At 38.9% G+C, this 21,267-nt stretch overlaps 1 protein-coding gene across 6 annotated transcripts in view; it reads right to left on the bottom strand.

Annotated features, from left to right (window-relative positions):
- Positions 1 to 21,267, bottom strand: part of lama2 (laminin, alpha 2) — a 188,298-nt gene that overhangs the window by 88,297 nt on the left and 78,734 nt on the right. For all 6 annotated transcript variants that reach the window (XM_080513776.1, XM_080513775.1, XM_080513773.1 and 3 more), the window contains 6 exons: positions 18,010 to 18,114; positions 14,356 to 14,567; positions 12,391 to 12,502; positions 11,984 to 12,097; positions 9,170 to 9,297; positions 4,100 to 4,186 (listed from right to left, as the gene is read on the bottom strand). In XM_080513776.1, coding sequence (XP_080369902.1) covers positions 4,100 to 4,186; positions 9,170 to 9,297; positions 11,984 to 12,097; positions 12,391 to 12,502; positions 14,356 to 14,567; positions 18,010 to 18,114 — 758 coding nt within the window. The remainder of the gene's footprint in view (positions 1 to 4,099; positions 4,187 to 9,169; positions 9,298 to 11,983; positions 12,098 to 12,390; positions 12,503 to 14,355; positions 14,568 to 18,009; positions 18,115 to 21,267) is intronic.

Consider the following 21,267-nt stretch of genomic DNA (forward strand, 5'->3'; position numbering starts at 1 on the left):
ACACTGGAGCTTTAAGTGGGATTATTCTAATCCATACAGCAATTACAACAAATACAATAAGGTTGTCAGACACCCTTCAAATGCTCCCGTTGCCTGGTTTTGTGAGGTCGTATTAACTGTCATATCAGCAGCTTGTTGGCACAACGTTACCTGAAACTAAATTAATGTGTAATACCTGAAATGTTTTATCTACAAGACTAATACCATCCACAAATGTTGGTGGACTCTAAGGGGCTTAGGACGCTTAATTGTATTAGCAGCCATATTTGTTAAGTAGCTGCATTTAAGAGCTTTCAGCTATACTCTAAATGGCTGTTTATGGAGGGGAAATTGAAAACCAGAATCACTTAGCAGTGAGTGGATAGTCTATTAACATGGGAGGAATAGAGTAGCTTATTTTGTTAAAGCCCATAATACAGACAAATTGGCACATTACAATTAATTACCACTGGCACTAACACCAACAAAAGCACTGTAGATAATGAAGTGTAATAGCAGGTAGTGCATAGCAGGTATCAATTAGGCTAATAGAGCAAGAAGCACCAGCTGCTGATTACCTCTTTAATACTTCCATTAATAATATGAATATCATTGTACATGGCATCAGCTCCTATGGATTCTTATATGGGAGTCAATGCAGGAAATAGCAGCCAACTGTCGCTCTTTCTTCTCTCCCTTCAAGGAACCAACCAGTCCTTGTGTGACTGAAGCACCATATGGCTCCAGAGCAACACATCCACATGAAATTAAAAATGCATACACAGGTGGATTTAGTATGTTCAGCTGCAGGTATGCAAACTTTCTTCTTGCACACACACAAACATACACTGGCACAAATACTTTTCTAAATGAAAACACACAAATTTCTATTCTTTAAAAGAGATGTGCAAATGAATTTTAACCACCAGAAGTGTCAAGTAAATTTTGCTACCACAGATAGACTTTTTACTTGTACTCTCTACAATTGAACACAAATATTGGTACTCTCCCGATTCCCGATCTTAAAACTGGCTCGTTAAATATTTTAACCTCTATGGGGACCACTGACAGTTACACTGAAAAGATCAAAACAGCCAAGGGTGGCTATTATCCGCACTGAAGTCGCAGAAAGGGATGAAATTAAGAGTGATCAACTGACATCAACAAATGTCCATTATGCATTTAAAAGTTCTCCATGGGAGTTTCTAAGTTAAGTCAAATGTTAAATAATATTTAACCAGGTGTATTCAAATTGATGAACATAGCATTATAATAACAATAGTTATGTGTGTGTGTGTGCACATCCGCACCACTAAACAGTTCAAGATGCCTTAAAAAGGCACTGCTTATCAACAAAGTTTTAAAAAACAACAATATACTTTAATTTTTTTTACTTATACTGGAGTAAAAAAACGGAAATGTCCAAGCCTGTCCTGACTGGACAGTAATTTGGTCCAGATGACACTTAGCAACAGACAGGTGTTAAAAAAAAAAAGTCTCACAATAAGTCATTTTGCCTTTCAGGGGTAAAGGTTTATAAAAAGCCTAAAAGGCAGACAGGCATGCAGACTATGCAGGCCATGTTCACCACCGGCAGCAACAACTATAAACAGCCCCTCCTAACAGCATTCACCATGCATGATGTTAAAGTTAAGTATATTTAACAATGCAGATAGCAGAAAAAAACAAAAAACCCTCTGACTCATGGAACAAAATATCCGGCATTTTCAAAGGTTATTCTCAGAAAGTAGACCCAGTTTTATAGCAAGAAGTCATGTGTCATTCATACTTGTGACAGAAAACCATTTGACGTATTAATAAATGTGAAATTGTTGTCCAGGATAATGTTGATGGATGATTGAAAGTTGTAACACCGATTTCTGTAATAATGGTTGACACATTTTGAGATGCCTGGTTTAAACAAGGCTGAACTTTTTGAACCTTAACCAAGAATAAAATGAATCATTCTGGGTAACATTCATAAGTTATAGGAAAAATAGACAAATTACTAATGCTTGGATATGTTAGCATATGTAAACTTGTTTTACTACAAGAGATATTGATAGTAATTATGATATTTTCCATAATTTCCACAAAAAAAAGGAACGTTCCATCAGAATAAATGCCCATATTATCATTGTATTATAATTTCCACAATTATCAAGCAAACTACATGGTAAATTCTCATTACCGACGCATGTCCGGATACCTTCACCTGCTTTTCGTTTCAATTTCACTGAGAGTCCTTTTCGTATATAAAAAAAAAAAAAAAACCCCGGTATTGTGTAGAAACGTGGGTATTTATGATTAAAGGTGATATTCATGGTTGTTATCAAAAAAAATTTCTGTTTTGCACTTAATTGTTACCTGATTTCTTTAGTCTTTAATATATGCATGGTGACTTTAAACTGACCAAGCACTCCCATGATGCCTCACTTGGAGTAGACGATTTGAAATGTGTCACTTTGCCTCTGTACTTACCATTATGAAAAATGTTTATTTTTGGATGTTACTTGGTACTTACGTGTGATTGTATTACTTGTCAATGAAGGAATACGAATTGATGAAGTATATATTAGTCAGAACCCATATCATTGATAGTTGAGAGTGGTTTATGAGAAACCACTATGAATACTGTGATTCCCAACATGTGAGATTGTTTATTAAGTGTTCTGATAGAAACCTTTTTAATACACTTGTCATTAAAGCCCATTCAATTAAAGCAGAAAAAGCAGAAAAAGACAGATTTGCAGCCAACCTCACGCTTTAGATTTCAGCCATACAGGATAGAAGAATATTCAACGCGCATGCAACCTTTTCTATATAAACAAGACAAAGTTCAATATGTACTGAGAGTATATTGACTCAGTGTGCGTCACCGTATGACAGCATAGCCTGAAGTTTTCACAGGATTAGTGTCCTGAGAGACGGTCCTCTCATTAGAGTCGGGCTGGTAGCGAGAGACGCACGGCTAATGAAACAAGAATGTCAATCGAGCTGGTTTCATGAGACAGAAAGATGGACGGTGGGTGAGACATAGCCGGCTAAAAAAACTGTTAACGAGGAGCAAGTTTCTGCTCGCATTTGGTAACGGTTGACTCTCAACTTGATGCACTTGAAATATTCTTGGGCAAGAAAATGAGAAAAAAACAAATGGTTTTAGTGCACTCGCGTATGAATATGTACTTTAAATTAAGTAGTTGCTTTAGCAATAATATCACGACTATGAAAACAAACACACATTGTACAAAAACGTCCGAAGTGATGCTTACTGTTAAAGATATTAAACTGTAGAAGAGAGTTGAATTCACAATTAAGTGACATCAACATTCCTTCGAATTTTACCAACCAGCCAGATTTTAATTCAAACATGTGGTTCATGGGGTGCGTGGTTTCATCGAAAATTAATACAATACTGGTTTCTTGGATGAAGAGAGGAGGAGAGTGATCATATTTGAACCAGATATACTTTAGATATTGGAAATACTTAGTAACTACTACTGAGCAAACAGGGTGCACATTGATTTAATACACTTAATTAACAGACACACAGCTTTAGTAGCAATATTCTGTTTGTGACATGGTATCAACAGTTGCATAAAGATGAAACTCTTCATTTCAATGTTGAAAAACAAATAAAAAAATCCAGAAATTATTTGGAAGTAAAGGACTAGACTAAATGTGCTAAACATATTTTCTTATTTTTTACCACTTAAGCTGCTTAGTAGCCCTGCAACTGTACTTGAGAACCAGATGTTAAATAAATTGCAACCAATGTGACATCCTAACATTAATGTTGTTAACGTTTTTTTGTACTTTATAGTCCACATTTTGAAGGGCGGCAGCAGGGACCGACTTCATTGTCCATTTTAAGCACCCCAATTCCAAGTTTAACTCTTAGTACCTGATGTTTACCTCCTAAGAGTTTTGAGAGTCTGATTCTGTAGAGGTGCTGCGCTATAGTTATGCTTTTTCATAGGAAAAACTTCCTTTTGGTGGCTTTCACACTTTGTAAAATTGCAGATTTCTGCTGTAATTTAACATTCAATACACAGTTTTAGGACTGATGTTGTTTTTATAAGTGCATAGTTCTTGTGGTATTCGTGTGATCGTGTGCTACCTGTCACATCGTGGTCCTGAGTATCCGGGCTGGCACCGGTCGCACAGCAACTCCCCCTCTTCCCCTACGTGGCAGGTGGGGCTGAAGCTGTTATAGTTCCCATTTCGACGTTGAAGAGATTGCAGTTGAAGTTGTTGAGTCCGGTAGCGTTGTCCCAGTGAGGAGAGAGACAGGAGGGGGAGGACGAAGAAGAGAAGACACAGGCGAGTTAAGGCCATTGTTTGTCTTCTCACCACACACTCACACACACACACACCTGCGTCCCTGCTTCTCAGCTCTCATTCACTCTCAGACAAACATACATTTAATTTCCAGCCAAGTGCTCTCACACACAACCATACACATCTGCACTTCCACGCAGCCCTGCTTTGGAAAAATTCTCTTCCTCCCTACAAACTGTGAGTGAAATGAACTGAGAGAGTGAGGCAGTGTAAAGTGATCATCTCTTACCCCCGCTCTGCCACCCTCCCACTTCCATAAACTATACATAGTTCTGCTGGCTCGGGTTCCAGGCCCCAGACTGCTTCACATGCTGAATGACTGGCTCATTAATTGGCTCGCTGAGTAACAGATAAGCTTGCCTGCATTTACACAAGGAGGCGATTACAAATGTTGTTTTTTTTTTTTTTTTAATTTAAACAGTTTGCAAAATTCAAATGTACTCACTATGGACACTGTTCATCCATCTTCATCCGTTCTCTCGCATGCTAAATAATAGCACTTTTACAGGAATATTATCAGCTAGATTGTAGGCTTGGGGCTTTTATGTGTGGGATTTGCAAGTTTGACATAGACTTTCTGGAGATACTCCAACCTTCTCCTTCGTTAGATGTATTAGTGGCTCATTAATATTGTGCAATGTTGGCATGTTCCCAGATGAAAGGTGTGCATTCAGACTCTCTTGTCATGGCTTTGAATCTGTGGTCTTATGTCATCCAGTGAGAGAGGCTCATCAATAGCCTCTGTCACAGTCATAAGAAGCAAAATGTTGCCCAATGGCTCAATTTCTGGTTCACTTCATTTATTTTATTTTTTTTTTCAAAAATGTTGATAATGTCCAGTACAAGATTGTTACATTGGAGTGGCTGTTGCAGTGTGTAGTCAAAAGTACCATCCTACCCAAGTTCCTGAAATCAACACCATGCAGTGTAGTAGGTAATACACCTATAATAATAATAAAAGATGTGAGCACCTTTGGTTGCCTGTATGTGGAAGCCATGTGTGTGATTGTATTCTGCCTTTGTTTCATTGTGAGCTGAGATGACACCATGTGTGACCATAATTTGGATAGAGGTGAAATAGAACATGAAATTAAAACAACACTATAGATGCACAAAAGTGTTCCCTACCTTCATTATGCTGTATGTGTACCATAATTAAACATTTATAGAGCATCATTTATATGTTATAACAGATAGCATAAGGACTTATTTTTCAAACATGCTGAATTGGGTTGAATATTTTTTGTCATAATAGCTGCCTCTACAATGTAATCACATTACAAACTTGCAAGTATTATTACTCAAATCAGAGCAGCTGTCCAGTGGAAGTGAAGGCACACAGAAACGGAGGTTATCTAGTCTCAGTTTTGACTGAAGCTGGTAATGTGATACATCAGGTGATAAACCCATGAACACAATTAAACACCACAATCTTTAGTTTTTTTTATGCGAGACTCCCTTTAGGACTAACAAACAATTAGAAACCAATCACATATTGCCAAGGCAGCACAGTCCAAAGATTTATGCTCTAATAATAGGACTTGCTAAAACCTTTTTAATCTGTAAATAATCAAGATCTACATCGAAATACAAATAATATGAGACAAGCACGCACATTCGTTGGGAGGATATCTACGTCCTGGGAATATCTGGGCCTTTTAAAGGATTTATTAGGCACATTTTAATACATATAGAACACAATACCACAGTTTGCAGTGTTTACAGAGTGCCACCTGTACACGAAACCTTCTGCAGGAGAGCTCGGAGAGTACTTCTTCACATGCTGTCTACATTCCATTAAAGATAATTAATAGAATAAATAATGCAGGAGTGTCAGGAGGAAAAGTCAGCTTGTGTACATGCTGACAATAAAATTATATGCTTTCATCAAAAGTCTTTATAATTTAGACCCATTAATACACAACTGGGAAGTATCTCCAAAGATTGAAAAGATAAATGTTTTAAACAGGAGGGCCGACAAACAAATGTCACATACAAACCCTACACTTGTCAGCTTAGTTAATTCATGTATTCTCACACAGAGATAAGTAAATAACCAGTAACTCAATAAATTTTATCAAAGCATTTTAAGTGGATTTAAATCCAAATGACAAAAGCTATGAAAAAAAAGACTACGACGCAGTTATTTAGGCATGGGTGTAAGTAAAACAAACAGCACTGAAAGCCAAAACTGATTTCTATTGATTGAGGATAAATCACCACGGTACCGCCCCTGCTAATATGGACATCACTTTATCAGATGCTCATAGCAGCATAGACGCCACTGCTAAGTGGAACAATCAGACTGCGTATTTGACTGAGTGGCCTCAGTGAACATCAGGGACCACATGGCTATTTTCAGGGGTCGAAAGGCATGGCACCTCCAAGCTATTATTACTGCCTGAGAGAGAGAGAGAGAGAGAGAGAGAGAGAGAGAGAGAGAGAGAGAGAGAGAGAGAGAGAGAGAGAGAGAGAGAGAGAGAGAGAGAGAGAGAGAGAGAGTCTGTGTCTGTCTTTGGCGCCTCATCGGGTTTTAGACATGATGTGACTGCATCAAAATTCTCAGCTGCTATTGCGTGCATGCGTGCGTATGTGCATGTGCATGTGTGTGTGTGTGTGTGTGTGTGTGTGTGTGTGTGTGTGTGTGTGTGTGTGTGTGTGTGTGTGTCTTTGCTTGCCACATTTAACACGCAGCATCTCGGTCTGGTCATATGGAGGACTGCAGATCTACAATATTAAAAACTTATAATGCACAGTTAATACTGGCCTCTAGGTTGAGATGGTTATTCAACAGATTCTACCAGAAAGAATAGTGCACAGTGTATTTTAACAACCTAAAAAGCCACGGGTTCTTGTGATGAGATTGTTTTATCAGCTCCTCATCATCAATCATGATCGTTTGTGCCACATACACTGCAGGTGACGACACTAACAGGTGGAGCTCTGGAAGTGATTCAGGCATTATTTTGCACAGGTGAACCATTCAGTGGGAGGAAGCGCGCCATGCAATGTTTTTCTATCGGACCACACAGCACACTGACTGCAGATGAACCTGTCTATTGACAAATGTGATCAATAAATGGGTTCACGTGGGGCTGTTTTACTACATATATGCTTGTAAGAGGCGGTGAGGACACTTTCAACTATGCAGATGGAAAAAAACATTATTTATAATATTTGAGTGAGGGAAGAGGTTTTGGGAGAGTAACAAATAAAGTTAATATTCGAAAAAGCTCAAGGGTGCTACTACCACCAGTGGAGTTTCTTGTATGTGGCAGGTTACACATTTACTACACATGCTGCAGACTAAACATTACCAGCTATATCTATATGAATTTTATAGTCTAATAATGGTCTTCCACAGACACAGACAGAGAGAGAGAGAGAGAGAGAGAGAGAGAGAGAGAGAGAGCGAGAGAGAGAGAGAGAGAGGAGGTTTGCGCATTTCCATCATTGAAAAAACAGAATTCAAGTGTTGTTGTCATCTTCCAAATCTGAGGTTGGCGGTTTCGATCCCCCCATCTCTCCCTGTCATGTGTTGAAGTGTCCTTGAGCAAGACACTCAACCTTAAATTGCTCCCAATGGTGGTTGAGTACCTTGTTTGGCAGCCTTCGCCGTGTGTTTGTGTGTGTGTGTGTGTGTGTGTGTGTGTGTGTGTGTGTGTGTGTGTGTGTGTGTGTGTGTGTGTGTGTGTGTGTGTGTGTGTGTGTGTGTGTGTGTGTGTGTGTGTGTGTGCTTAAATGGCTGAATGTGACTAATGTGACTTCTGAAGCAGTAACAATAATGAGCGACATAATTGAAGGCCAGTTATTTGTGTTTGGTTTGAAGAGTTGGTTTCTTCTCTCAAGCTTCCCAAGACCCTGATGTCTGGTGCTATATTTGCAAATGTTAACCAGATTTGAGCTCTTTTTAAGGTATTCTCCTGAAATGAAGTAAAACACTCCAAACAATGATGACTACTAAGAAAACATAACAGCTCAAGCACTACACCCAACAATGTTAACATTATCCCCTTAAAATTCATACAAAAATCATATTGAAAATATACCTACAGTATAATTGTTACAATAGTTGTAACAATACCCTTTTTTGATTAACAATTAAGCATTTCTGATTTACATTAACTACATTAAGTGTTATACTTTTCTTCCTTGTTTTAATTTTTTGAGTAAGCATTAACAAAAGCAATGTACATTAGAAAACCGAAGAATATTCATAAAATATGAAACAAAGGAAACAAGACAGAACAAGGATGAGGACTTTAGGACTGTCTTTAAAATGTGTTTTTCCATATATTTATTTGATTGTTTAAGATTGCTGCATTCTTAAAAAAGATGCTTGGTGTCCTCTAATCAACTCTTCAGTCAATATGTAACGCGGGCACAGCATGAGTGGCCTTCCATATGAGAGAAGCAGTACGGTACCGCATTTTAAATTCCTTAATTGCTTGTAGGAGGTTTGCATTTTCCACCATGTTAACTTTTGTCTGAGCACTTGTGTTGATTGTGCAGATGACAATGACATTTCCACCCACAGGGATGATGCTTTTCCACTTGTATGGATGCATCTACCTGCGGTGGTGATATTTCTGTTAATGTCATTACAATTAAATTCCAACCCATAGTGATGAAGGCTCGAGCTGCGGCGGCAGCCTTGAAATAAGAAAAAAGGAGAACAAAAAATAGTGAGAGTATCGGGAAAGGACAAGAGAGAAGAGGATTATGAGGAGAGGGTTCAAAAAGAGAGAAATGGGGCCGCAGCGTTAGAGAGGTCAGCGCTGATAGATTGAAGCGTTTGATTAAATCGTGCTGTCAGGGCAGCATTAATCTCTGAGTCTTCACAACCTACTTGTTGCTCGGAAGATTGAGTGGGCAGGCGCAGGGCTGACAGTCTGCAGGTGAGCCCCGAGTGGCGTCGCCGTAATAACCAGGGAGGCAGGAGTCACAGTGGGGTCCGCCAGTGTTGTGGGAGCAATCCTTCAAGTGACAAACAAATTAAACACCAGTTACGTCATTCCAGGGAGCTCGGAATGACCAATGCTAAAAACGTTTTATTTTTTACAATTACTACTGAACTACAAAGGATGTTAAGTAGAGGTTTACATTTATTTCAGGATCTTAGTTGTAAAAAAGGAAAAACCAAACAGAAAAGCTAACAGAGAAAAAAAAAAAGCTCTATTCATGTGGAATTAGTGTTTTAAAGTTAGAAAGGTACAAAGTTATGAGGACCATGAGTTTGTTGTATTGTATTGTATTGTTTCTGGGTTTGAAATTGTGTAGAGGAGCAACCAAAAGACAAAGAAGACGTCTCCATAAGAGGAATTACCATATTTTCTGCCCTATAAGGTGCACCGGGATATAAGGTGCACCTACATTGATTGACATAATTTACAACTTCATTCATATATAAGGCGCACTGCCCTATAAGGCACATGGAACAGACCAGTGGTCAGCAACATTTATAGCTCAAAGCCATTAAGTTACATTTTCCATTGCTTCTAACACCCAGAGAGGTGCACATGCTTTATTTTGATAGTCCTACCTGCAGCCTATGCCAGTACCACACTACACACAAAACCTTCTTCACTACTGGTTGACAACTTACAACTACCGGTAATAATAAAAATAATAATAAACTAAACTACATGAACTAAGCAACAAAAACACAACACAACACAATTATTACCGACACCACAAACCAAATATAACCCCCAATAATTGCATTTAAAACACCACAAACAGCTGCAATGAATTATGGGAGTTTCTATCGGCTGCACTGAGGAGCTCAGGTCGCTGCAAGGCATGATGGGACATCATGCCTTGCAGCGACAAATTCATGTTTTGTGTTGTTGGAGGTTATTGTGGCTCGTTGTTGGGCTTGGTGTTGATTGTGTTTATGCTGTGTTTTTGTTCCCCAGTTTAGGGAGTAATTATTTCATCTAGTTTATTTTGGTTTGTTAGAACGTTGGTGTGCAACCATGAGTGATTAAGGTGTTGTGCGGAGTCTCGTCCGCACTGAAGATCCAGTTGCAAAGTTAGAGTTGTCAAAATAAAAGCTTCTAGTTATTCAGCTGTCAAATAGCAGCCTGGAGTAGAACAATCGTCCATATATATGGCGCACCGGGCTATAAGGCGCACTGGCAGCTTTTAAGAAAATTTGAGGTATTTAGGTGCGCCTTATAGGGCGGAAAATACAGTAAGCTTTATATGTTGTATTTTCTTGGGAGACACATTTAGCATTTCAATTAACAACATTGTTTGTTTGCCTGTGCTATCAAATGTGTGTCAGCTATGATCCAAATCACTTCTCCTCCACTTCTGAAACACACACTGACATCAACATACTGTGTTCACCTATAGGACCTTGGTATCGTTCAGTCATCCAACTACAGCCAGCAATCGCTGGCCTCTTCAGGGAGGAAAGAGTTAGGGTCCGGGTGTGTGTGTGTGTGTGTGTGTGTGTGTGTGTGTGTGTGTGTGTGTGTATCAATCTGCCTGTCACTGTGTGTGAGTTGGTGTCAAACTGTTGTTCTGTTTGTGCACTTCTGGTGTGCGTGTGTGTGTCTAAGACAGAGCAAGAACCTTCCTGCCTGTCGGTCTGTTGTCTTGTTCTGAGAGTGCATCTCCCTCTGACATATCCCAGCATCCTCCTCATCTATAATAAAACATCACATGGTAAAACAAAACCCAGCAGCCTGTGTGTCTGGGTTCAGTGTGTGCGTGTGTGTGTGTGTTCGTGTGTGCTCGTGTGTGCAACAGTGCATATATAGTATGTCTTTGTTTGTGTGTGTGTGTGTGTGTATTTATTTTGATGCTAACTGACAGCTTAAGCCTAGGGCAATGTAGAGACTCGGTGTGTGTGTGTGTGTGTGTGTGTGTGTGTGTGTGTGTGTGTGTGTGTGTGTGTGTGTGTGTGTGTGTGTGTGTGTGTGTGTGTGTGTGTGTGTAGATCCATGTGTGAAGGTTGGTGTGTGTGTTCATAAAGGAGCGATTCTCTTGCAGTTCCCCCAACAACCACAAGAAGGCAAATTCAAAATAGCTTAAATAAACAAGATAAAATGAGTAGAGGTAGAGGTAAATCATCTTGGACACATGGTATTGTCCATGTGAATTGTGTCAAATTAATGCAGAACATGGGTTTTTCTTTGCTTGTGATCTCTCCAAACAAGCTGCTTTTTGGAGGGGCTTTGAAGAATTCATAGATGAAATTTCAATTGTATGTTTGTTAAAAATTAAACCATGGCTCACAACAATCTGAGCTCAACTTGTAAAAAGCGGAATGCTGTTGACAGTAACAACAAATAAAAATATAATTATGTCTTAATACCATACTGTAGTAATAACACACATGATCTGAACACAAGAAACACAATAAACACATTTTCATTGTTTCATGCAATCACAATTACACAATTCAGTTGAAAAAGGATATTACTTATATTCATTAAAATGTGCATCCACCAATTCCAGAAAGTTCGATAGTTTACCAATTGATATATTAATAAAATATATTTATTTTTATTTGTAACACATGATCTTAGTGCTGCTATTTTTTTGGCTTACTAATAAAAACAAACAAATCAACTAGTAAGAGGAAGAATGCAGCCAAATAGTAAAACAGACATAATAAAAACAACATATTCAACCAGAGTAAAAGCCCTACCAGGCAGTGTCCTGTGACTTCGTGGCATTGCATCGAGTGTCCGTAGCAGTGGCAGGGTTCACACACACCACTGTACAGATTCCCATTGACTCTCCGAAAACCAAGAATACATGACTGAAACACACACAACCAGCTCATTTAGAAAAGCCGGGCTGTCACTTGTCACGTCTGTTTGCATGTTTGATTTAAAAAATATGAAGCTATAAATCAATGTTGCAGTTATGCTGAAAGAAACTCCTCATTTTGTATCAATTGTAGTTGTTTGTTAATTCAATAGCAGCGCATGTACGAGTCTTGAATGGAAGGAAAAACAAGTGTAAAGGTCATAATGTAATATTTGGATGTGGTAATGTTTTTCCTAAAATTCTAATTAATATTGAAACTTTTTCGTGCGTGCGTGCGTTTACCTCACATGATGTTCCACCATATCCTGGAGGACAAGAGCACATTTCTACAGCTGATGCTCTCGTCTCTCCTCTGGCAGAAGGACTTGCTACCTGCATTGAAAATGAATGGAGTCTGCATGCACGCACACGCACACGCACACGCACGCACACGCACACACACACACACACAGACAAACTGTAAAAAGCTTTCGGCACATTGCTAGTCTCTCTATCTTCACATTTAAACGTGTGTATAAACAGCGCAGTTTGGCTGATTAGGCTTTTAGAACTTTTATGACCCAAGTTCATTCTCTCAGGAAGAATTCATTCCCAGAAAGCAATAAGCTTCCACCATATAAAGCATCAGCTTTATGTTCAGGTTACACAAGGTTAAAGTGGGGACATTCAGAGCCTATTAAAAGAGATGCCTGGGACACTCACCTCTGGGTGACTCGTTTTACTTGGTATGACAAAAACTAATAGCTGTTAATGCAACATTAATTTTACTTATATCCATTTGCATGCACAAGTAGTCCAAAAATGGAGCCGATCAGGAATTTCCTGGCATGAATGCAGTAATACTGAGGATGTGCTCGATGTTATCATCAAATAAATGTACCTATGATTATATATACACACTCACCGGTCAAAACATTAGGTACACCAGTTCACCCCCTCCGAATAAACTAATATTTGATTATATGTATATCTATAATGATGACTTGGCAGCATTATGTTGCATTCAAGCATGTAGACAGAGCAGACAGAAAGCTCCATCATAATATAATTAATGTATTTCTTCAAAATAAAAGCAGTTTTTGCAGGGTTTGTATAGTTTGCTTATGAAAAATAGGTAGAGTGGATGGGATAATCATCATAATCATTCGTTAAGGATTTATACTATGCAACATTCTTTCAGTCATAGTTGTAAAATTCTTTCATGTTATTAGCCATTTATTTATTGCGACTTTATTACATTCAAAATGTCCAAAACATTCTTATTGGCCATTATTCCTGGTTGTTACAAATTCCTCTACCACTTGTTGCACCACCAAATACAACTAAACTACACAAACCGACACTTTACATATTGTGAAAATGTAAGAATACATCGTTTCTGAGCCTGTTCAGTTTAGCAGAAGCTGAACTGAGTATTATACAAACTACTGATCTTCTTGCATTTTGACTCCAATTTTCAAATCCAAGGTTTACTGAAAAAAGATATTGTCCATGTTGATATCTGAAGTGACGAGAGAGGTCAGAATTGTTTGGGAATGATTGAAACTGACTAATACCGAGGTCGGCAGATGAACTCACAGCAAGTCAAATAATAAGTGGAGTGACAGCAGCAGAAGTCATTCCTGTCAGCTCAATCTGGGAAAAGTAGAAATTATTCCACTTATTCCAATTATTTCACATGAGAGAAAATTGTAAAAACATTGAGTGGTCTGTTGATCTGCTGCTACATTCAGAATTTATGGTCAAAGTTCAACATAAACAACAAAAAAGCAGGTTAAGGCAGGTGGTGCTCTAATGATCTCATACCTTTTAAGCATTGTTTGATCACCAGATGTGACCTGAGTAAATGTGCTGATTAAGTCTATCCATTTGTGATCACAGGGTCGACATCTTCTCAAGGCTAGTTTGATCAGGATGAAGCATGTCACTAAGACTAAATCACTGAAATCATTTAAATTATTTTAGACAATCAAATGGCTTTCTCGTGTATCTGATCTCAGTCCAACAGAGTATCTGGTGAAATGATCCTGCATGAACTTTGTGATGAATCCATGTCAAAAACTCTGAAAGAAAGAGGGAGGAATGTTTTCTGCATCATGTTTAAACTATAAAAAAAAAAGAAAAAAGAATTGAAAGAATGACGGCAGGTGTAGGGGAAAATGGCGCTCCAACCAGGTACCTGAAAGCTTTACCTAATGTGTGACTGGTGAATTAAAAAGACTCCATGTTAGTTTTATTGACTCCTACCTGTAAAGTGCGCTGGTTTCTGTGCTGTAGGAGGCCCGGACCATCACTTTGGTCACGTTTGCCAACACGGACAAGAAATCTCTCCGAGTAATCTGTTCAGCTGTTTCAGAAATAAGGAAGTTCTCTGGAAGGAGAACAATGTGATTGGTGCTGGGGGAAAAGGGGTACACTGGTTGGCCAAACCTCTTGTCAACAATCTTGATCCCGCCTCCCTGGAGAAGAAAAGAAAAAAAACATTTTAATTAATTTACAGTTTCATTAAGGTAGAAAGCAAGTGTGTTTTTTGGCTTTTACTATGGAAGGGCGATCACATCCTATCATCTCTGATGACGAAGAAGCAGTGAGAGTGAATGATGTGTCATTAGGTAATGAGCCTCAGTTTCTATTGACATTTTGAATGGACTAAATGCAAAGTGAATTGAGCTCGGTCTTGGTATCTGACTATCTCTTGTTGAGAACCAATCAATGGCATGTAGCAGCTAACACAGAGTGACAACTACTGATAGGGGGTGGGGGGGGGGGGGGGGTTACCATGCCAATAAGCCATTAAATAAAAACTAATTGAAATAGAGGAGGTGGAGGGAGTTGTAAATACTCAGACAAAAAGTAGCATGGCAAAGAAATGAAGCGTTAAAGTGAAATAAGAAATGTTGCAGACTGATGAGAAGGACAAAGTCAAACCAGAGTAAATTGCAACAAGTGAAAAAAAAAAATGGCAACAGGACTTACAATGGGACTGATTAAATAAATAATCCATACTCTGATATTTAACTCTATTTTTGTTAAGCTCGCCATTTTGTAACAGTGCCCTGCATGGTACTGTCACAGCACCGGGCAGCTGTTTCAGTGACAGGCTTCGCCACCCGCGGTGTCTGAAGGAGAGATACCGCAGGTCCTTCCTTCCTGCTGCAGTCTGACTCTTTAACCAAGCTGTTCCCAGTAGATCACGAAAAACACACCCACGAACCGGACAATTCATTCTACCTCTGTGCAATAATAATTTATTTATTTATTTACTGTGCAATAACTTGTCCACACTCATATGCACCATGTGCATGAAAGTACTCACACATCTTAAGGTACTGGCTCTTTTCTAACTGTTTTTGGATTCACTTCCCTGTACCATATGGAGTCATATGGGATGAGGATATCAGATATCAGCATCATGAGGATATCAGACACCACTTTTCAGCTCAGTATTACATTTATGTTCTTATTCTTATTTCAATTAATTCATTTTTTTATACAAAAGAAAATAAATGCTTTTTTTGTTTTACATTTCAGGTCAATAACACAGTTGGTATTTTATGTTGCTTGAACCTAAATGCTGAAATTGAAAACACAAATGCAGAACAGTGACTGTTAATTGTTGTCATGCAGGCTTTTGTGTGTACTTTCTTTACAGTGCTGATGGAGGCTGATCGACTGAGGATGAACTGAGAGGAAGACGTGGAAAACAACAAAGCTCCACAGACAAACAAAGACAGGGAGCTCATTATCTATTCAGATCCCAAATACTTACAACACAAACTTCTTCCTGCGCGTCACCAAACAATGCAACAGAAAAATATCACAACTCTGTGCAGATGTGCTTCCAGACGGGAAGCGGGGTGAAAGGAAGGAAAGCGAATGAGACAAAGGCTGAAAAAGAGACAGTGAAGAGGGAGAGAGCTGGTTGACAGTGTGTAGGTGGTTCATTATTGTCATCATTTGGAGAGGCTTTTTGTTGACAACAAGACCGACACTTGTCGTCCTCTCCTCCTCCCCCATCTCCTCCCAGTCTGTCGATCTCACTGACACGTCTTTAAATAACACAAGCTCATTGGTCTGTGACGATCCGTCTCTCAGTTTTCTCTCTTCACCATTTCGTTGCATCTGATCATCCACTTTTGCTTTTTTTTTTTTTTCCTTTTAATCTTGCTTCAGTTTTCTTTTGTCTTTCCTATAAACCCCATTTAATAATTACAACTTAATTTATTTATCTTTAAAGAGTCTGGCACTTAAAGAAAATTATTTGTGACAGCTATGTTACCATTTATTCTAATATTAAAATTATCTACATATGTTTTGTCATGCATGAATTCTTTGTTATTCCTACATTTTCTTGGTTTTTACATCATTGTTTACTTATGCTTGTCTCTATGTTCCATATTATCCTTCAAGCATTATATTTCTTTATTGCAAAATGTTCTTTTATTTATGCAGTTCCTGCTTCTTTTCTCTTGATAGTCTTCATTTTTTCAACTTCTGTCTATCATTTCCTTTCTTTAAGCAGAAATGTACATATTTAACAAAGAGCATGAAAAACTGAAAAGAATAATTGCGCCATCTGTCTATATCATATCATAATATCACAATTGTTTAGATTTCCTTTATATGTTATATTACTAATTCAATTCTTTATCAATTCTTGAATGTTTCAGTTTTTTCATTGTGACTATTTCACATGATTATTTTTATTTAATCTGCTTTATCTTCATTACCTTCATTCATCTTCTCATTCCCTTTACTTCCACATGATATCTGTCTCTCTTTGTTCATTTTTCACCATAAAGTTCTCACTTTGTTTTTCCTATAAGAGCTCAATTACAATTTCTTTAAAAATGCATGCCGTTTTATCACCCCCCCTTACAAAATTAAGGGCCGAAAAAAATCAAATCACAAAATCATTTACTGCATCTGTGTGTCAATTTGTGTGGATTTGTGTGTTCAAAATATAATAACTACTTACTGCTTTCAGAGTGCTGCTTCACACACACACACACACACACACACACACACACACACACACACACACACACACACACACACACACACACACACACACACACACACACACACACACACACACACACAGCTGAAAATCTTCCCAACAGTTCTAATTAACATTCCAACTTCAACACGTCGCTGGTAGGAAGTTCATTGTGCAAAGGAACTGGATAACATCCACAGCTTGAACACACACACAACCATGCACACACATAGACATAATTTTAATGTGTGTGTGTGTGTGTGTGTGTGTGTGTGTGTGTGTGTGTGTGTGTGTGTGTGTGTGTGTGTGTGTGTGTGTGTGTGTGTGTGTGTGTGTGTGTGTGTGTGTGTGTGTGCGTGCGTGCTGCATGCTCCCATACACACACAAACACTCTTGTTTAGTGGGATATAGAACGGTTAACTAATAGTGTTGCTGCTCTGCTTATTGCTGCCATACATCATAACGCAACCTGCTCATTATAAAAAGATACAGAGCGAGAACGGGAAGAGCCTCCCCATCTGCATGTTTTATTGCTAAGTTCAGCAATACACTGCTGCTCGTACGTGTATGTGTGGGTGCGCAAGTGTGTGTGTGTGTTTTAATGCTTTCTCGTTGCTAGATCATTTAGTGGATGGCACTATTTTAAAAGCCAACGGTTTGTGTGTAAGGATAAATAATGTTACCAAACGCAGTACAGGAAGTGCATATAGACTGGAATACATATTGAATATTCCCTCCTATAACCCAAATACAGTTTTTTTTGGGGTGTTGGAAACACTCCTGATCAAAACCTTTGACCAAATTAGCTGATGGAGCCAACGGATGTAGATGGAAAAAATTGTGTACATTTACTTCCAACATTGTACAGTCTATATAATGTTGAATGTGTTGGGGAAACATACCTCTATGATCAGGTCGGGCTCCGATGTGACTCTGATGAGTCTTTGTTCTTGTTGGTCTGTAGTATAAGACACAGTGAAGACCACACTTCCTCCATAAGCTGAGACCTGAAGAGAGAGAGGGGAAAAAAACAAAACACAATCAGAGTCAGTGTTTCATTAAACCACCAATCAGCAAACTCAAGCATAAACCTCCATCCAGATTCAAATACAAAGTGAGGACTGGTCAGGAACATATCCGAGTGGAGTGTGCTGTTCTCTGAGCTGTCCAAATAACAATAACTATCAGGGCAGGGTGATCTGAACACTACAATGTGTAACACCTGATACACCAGTATATGAATCCATGTGAATATCCACCTTCATTACTGACTTTATCCACATCAGGACAATTGACTCCAGAGCCTATTACAGCTAACACTGGATGAAGTCAAGTACTGTGCATATCTCTGACAAGTTGTCAGTCCATCACACCCACAGTTACAATTTACAAGGGTGAGCGGAAAAAGAAACATTCACCCACACACACAAGCGAACATCTTCGACCAGTTTAATGTCAGTTTTAACCCAACAGGCATGTTTTTTGAATGGAGGGAAGTAACTAGAGTAACAGTTATAGAAGGACAGGAAAACCATAAAACCTGCAAGAAGGACATGGATACATACAGATTCATACAGATTTGCGAGAAAGATACTTCCTTTTTTTGTATTTTAGTGCTCAAAAATCACATTTTAAACTCATCAATCTTCTGACATCACATACAAAGCAGAACTTACTTCCAAAGGCCACATGGCGATCATCAAACACTGTATTGATTTCAGGCCAATCACAGGCACTCATAAACACGGACGCGAATGCACAATCTGTCATGTAAATCCAGTAGCTGGCAACATGTCAAACATTACCCCAGGACCACATGTTTGACTTTACATTTGTACAATGGCATGTAGCCTAAACATATTATAAATTGTTGTGACTAATTCAATGCTACGTGATCTGCATAAATGCCTGTTAGGAAAACAATGTTACATTTCTGAACTTCATATCAGGTCTAAATAACTGTGTGACTTTTGACAGTAGAAGCTTCAAAAGTCATTATTAAAAATTTTTTTTTAAAGCAATTTAGGAGTGTGAAAACCAGGGAGGAGTCAGGTACAGCCCACAATCTGTGTTGTCCTGTGCTGTTCGAGTGCAGCGTTTCTGTTGAGTCCACAGAATGAGCTCAAGGTAGAGAAACGCTGCATCGGCATGATCCTGAAATTTATTATTCTGCTCCAACCTGAACAGTAATGGGTGGGAGAGCAAGATAATAATGCCACCATAAAACAGAGAGAGGGGGACACTGAGAGAGAGAGAGAGAGAAAGAGAGAGAGAGAGAGAGAGAGAAGAGGAGCTTGTGATGGGACGATGGAGAGAGTTAGTGAGGGAGTAAGAGGCGGGCTTAATACCTCTATAAACCTCCTCTATTCTACATCATTACTCTCAGATTTTAAACCTGGAGGTGGAATCACCCATTTTGCAGCTGACTGAAAATACACGCATACACACCAGCAGGCCTGAAAGTGCATTGGATATTTGACTACATAACACTTATTCTCGATCTACTTCCATTTGCTGATGTGGACTCCGGAGGACAGTAAAATCACAGTTTAAATCCACACCGCATGCACATATCATTCAGTTGTGCTGCTCAATCTCCCTCTCAATTAGGCAATCCACAGCCAGAACAGACACTGCATTAAGTAAAGAAAGTCTGCTTTTTAAGCCGTACGCTAAGCTGCTGTATGTATCCACAGATGCATCTCTGCACACCCGAGTTCACAGAGCAATACAAAAAAAACAATGAAAAAGGAAGCCTCCACAAAAATCTGCTGAGCAACAACAAATGGCGTCATCACACAGGGAGATATCTGCTCACATCCACAGGAAAGAGTCACAAAGTAACCTAACAAACAAAGAAAGCTTGAGAAAGCCCACAGGGAGAACATGCAAACTCCACAGCCGCACACGGATGTTCCCACTGAAGCAGTCCTCTAACGCAGATATATGAAACACATTTTAAAATCCTTGAGCAAAATTCCAATTCTCTTTTTCTGTGTTACATCGGATGGGCCGAAAAAGTTTTAGTATCGGCTTTACTGAGCATGCAGCAGGTAATAACCTGAGAAGCAGCAGCGAGAGCTTTTAAGGATGACTCTGCATCCATTGAGAAACTCCAGGATTTAACAATTTACTTCCTTTGAAATGAGTGACATTTCTCAGAAAACTCATTTCGCTGATGGTTTCCACCTAACCTGGACAGTAATCAAGGCTTTTGTCATGGCAACGTGATGGCGCATCACCACCCTGGGGCGAGAGGAAATAAAGAAAAGAAATCCCGGAAAGAGAAAAGACCGACAGAATAGCACAGTGGGAGAGGGAAATTATAAGAAGGGAGAGGAGAATTACGGGTAGTGGAAGCGAAGGAACAATAAAAACACACAAACACACGCACACGCACACACACACACACACACACACACACACACACACACACACACACACACACACACACACACACACACACATGCACACGCACACACACACACACACACACACACAAAGCTGCAGAAGACATTAGTCAGATCCCCCTGTGAGCTCGATAAGCCTGTTATTAACTCTATTAGTGGTCAGAATAAGAAGAACATGACATAATCCTCAATGTTAAAACCCTAATCAAAAACCTGACACAGTCTTCATTAGAGTGAAACCCTTTGTCACGGCCTCGAGTGTATCAGTTTATACAAGTCATTCAGCTTACTATAATACTGTATGTGGCAGGAGGGATAAAGGAAACTAATCTCACATCACAAAAGGAATATTTTCTTAAAAATGTGAAGGAAGCATTTAAACAAACATGTTCTTAAGACTGGAAGTATGTGCTCTTGATCCTTTGCTGCAATACAAATGTCAACATTTCCCCCCCCCCCCAAAACTGTAAAATATAAATAGGGAAAATTAATTGCTCCGTAGGAAGACACTTCATTTGTTTTGTATTGTTTATCAATTCATGTGGGATAAAAAAAAAAAAAAAAAGTACATCCAGCAATGAGAGCCAGAGACAACAGCTTATATGAGCAGATTAAAGTTATGAGATTTATTATCTGCTAATACTACAGAGTGACATGTCAGGAGAAGGTGAGATTAATTATGTGATATTAAATAAGACACATTGTCTGATCAATCAACATGGTTTCAACTGAGCTCTGAATCCTTTGCTG

This window comes from Blennius ocellaris, assembly GCF_963422515.1.
Source record: "Blennius ocellaris genome assembly, chromosome: 18".
In the NCBI taxonomy this organism is placed as follows: domain Eukaryota; kingdom Metazoa; phylum Chordata; class Actinopteri; order Blenniiformes; family Blenniidae; genus Blennius; species Blennius ocellaris.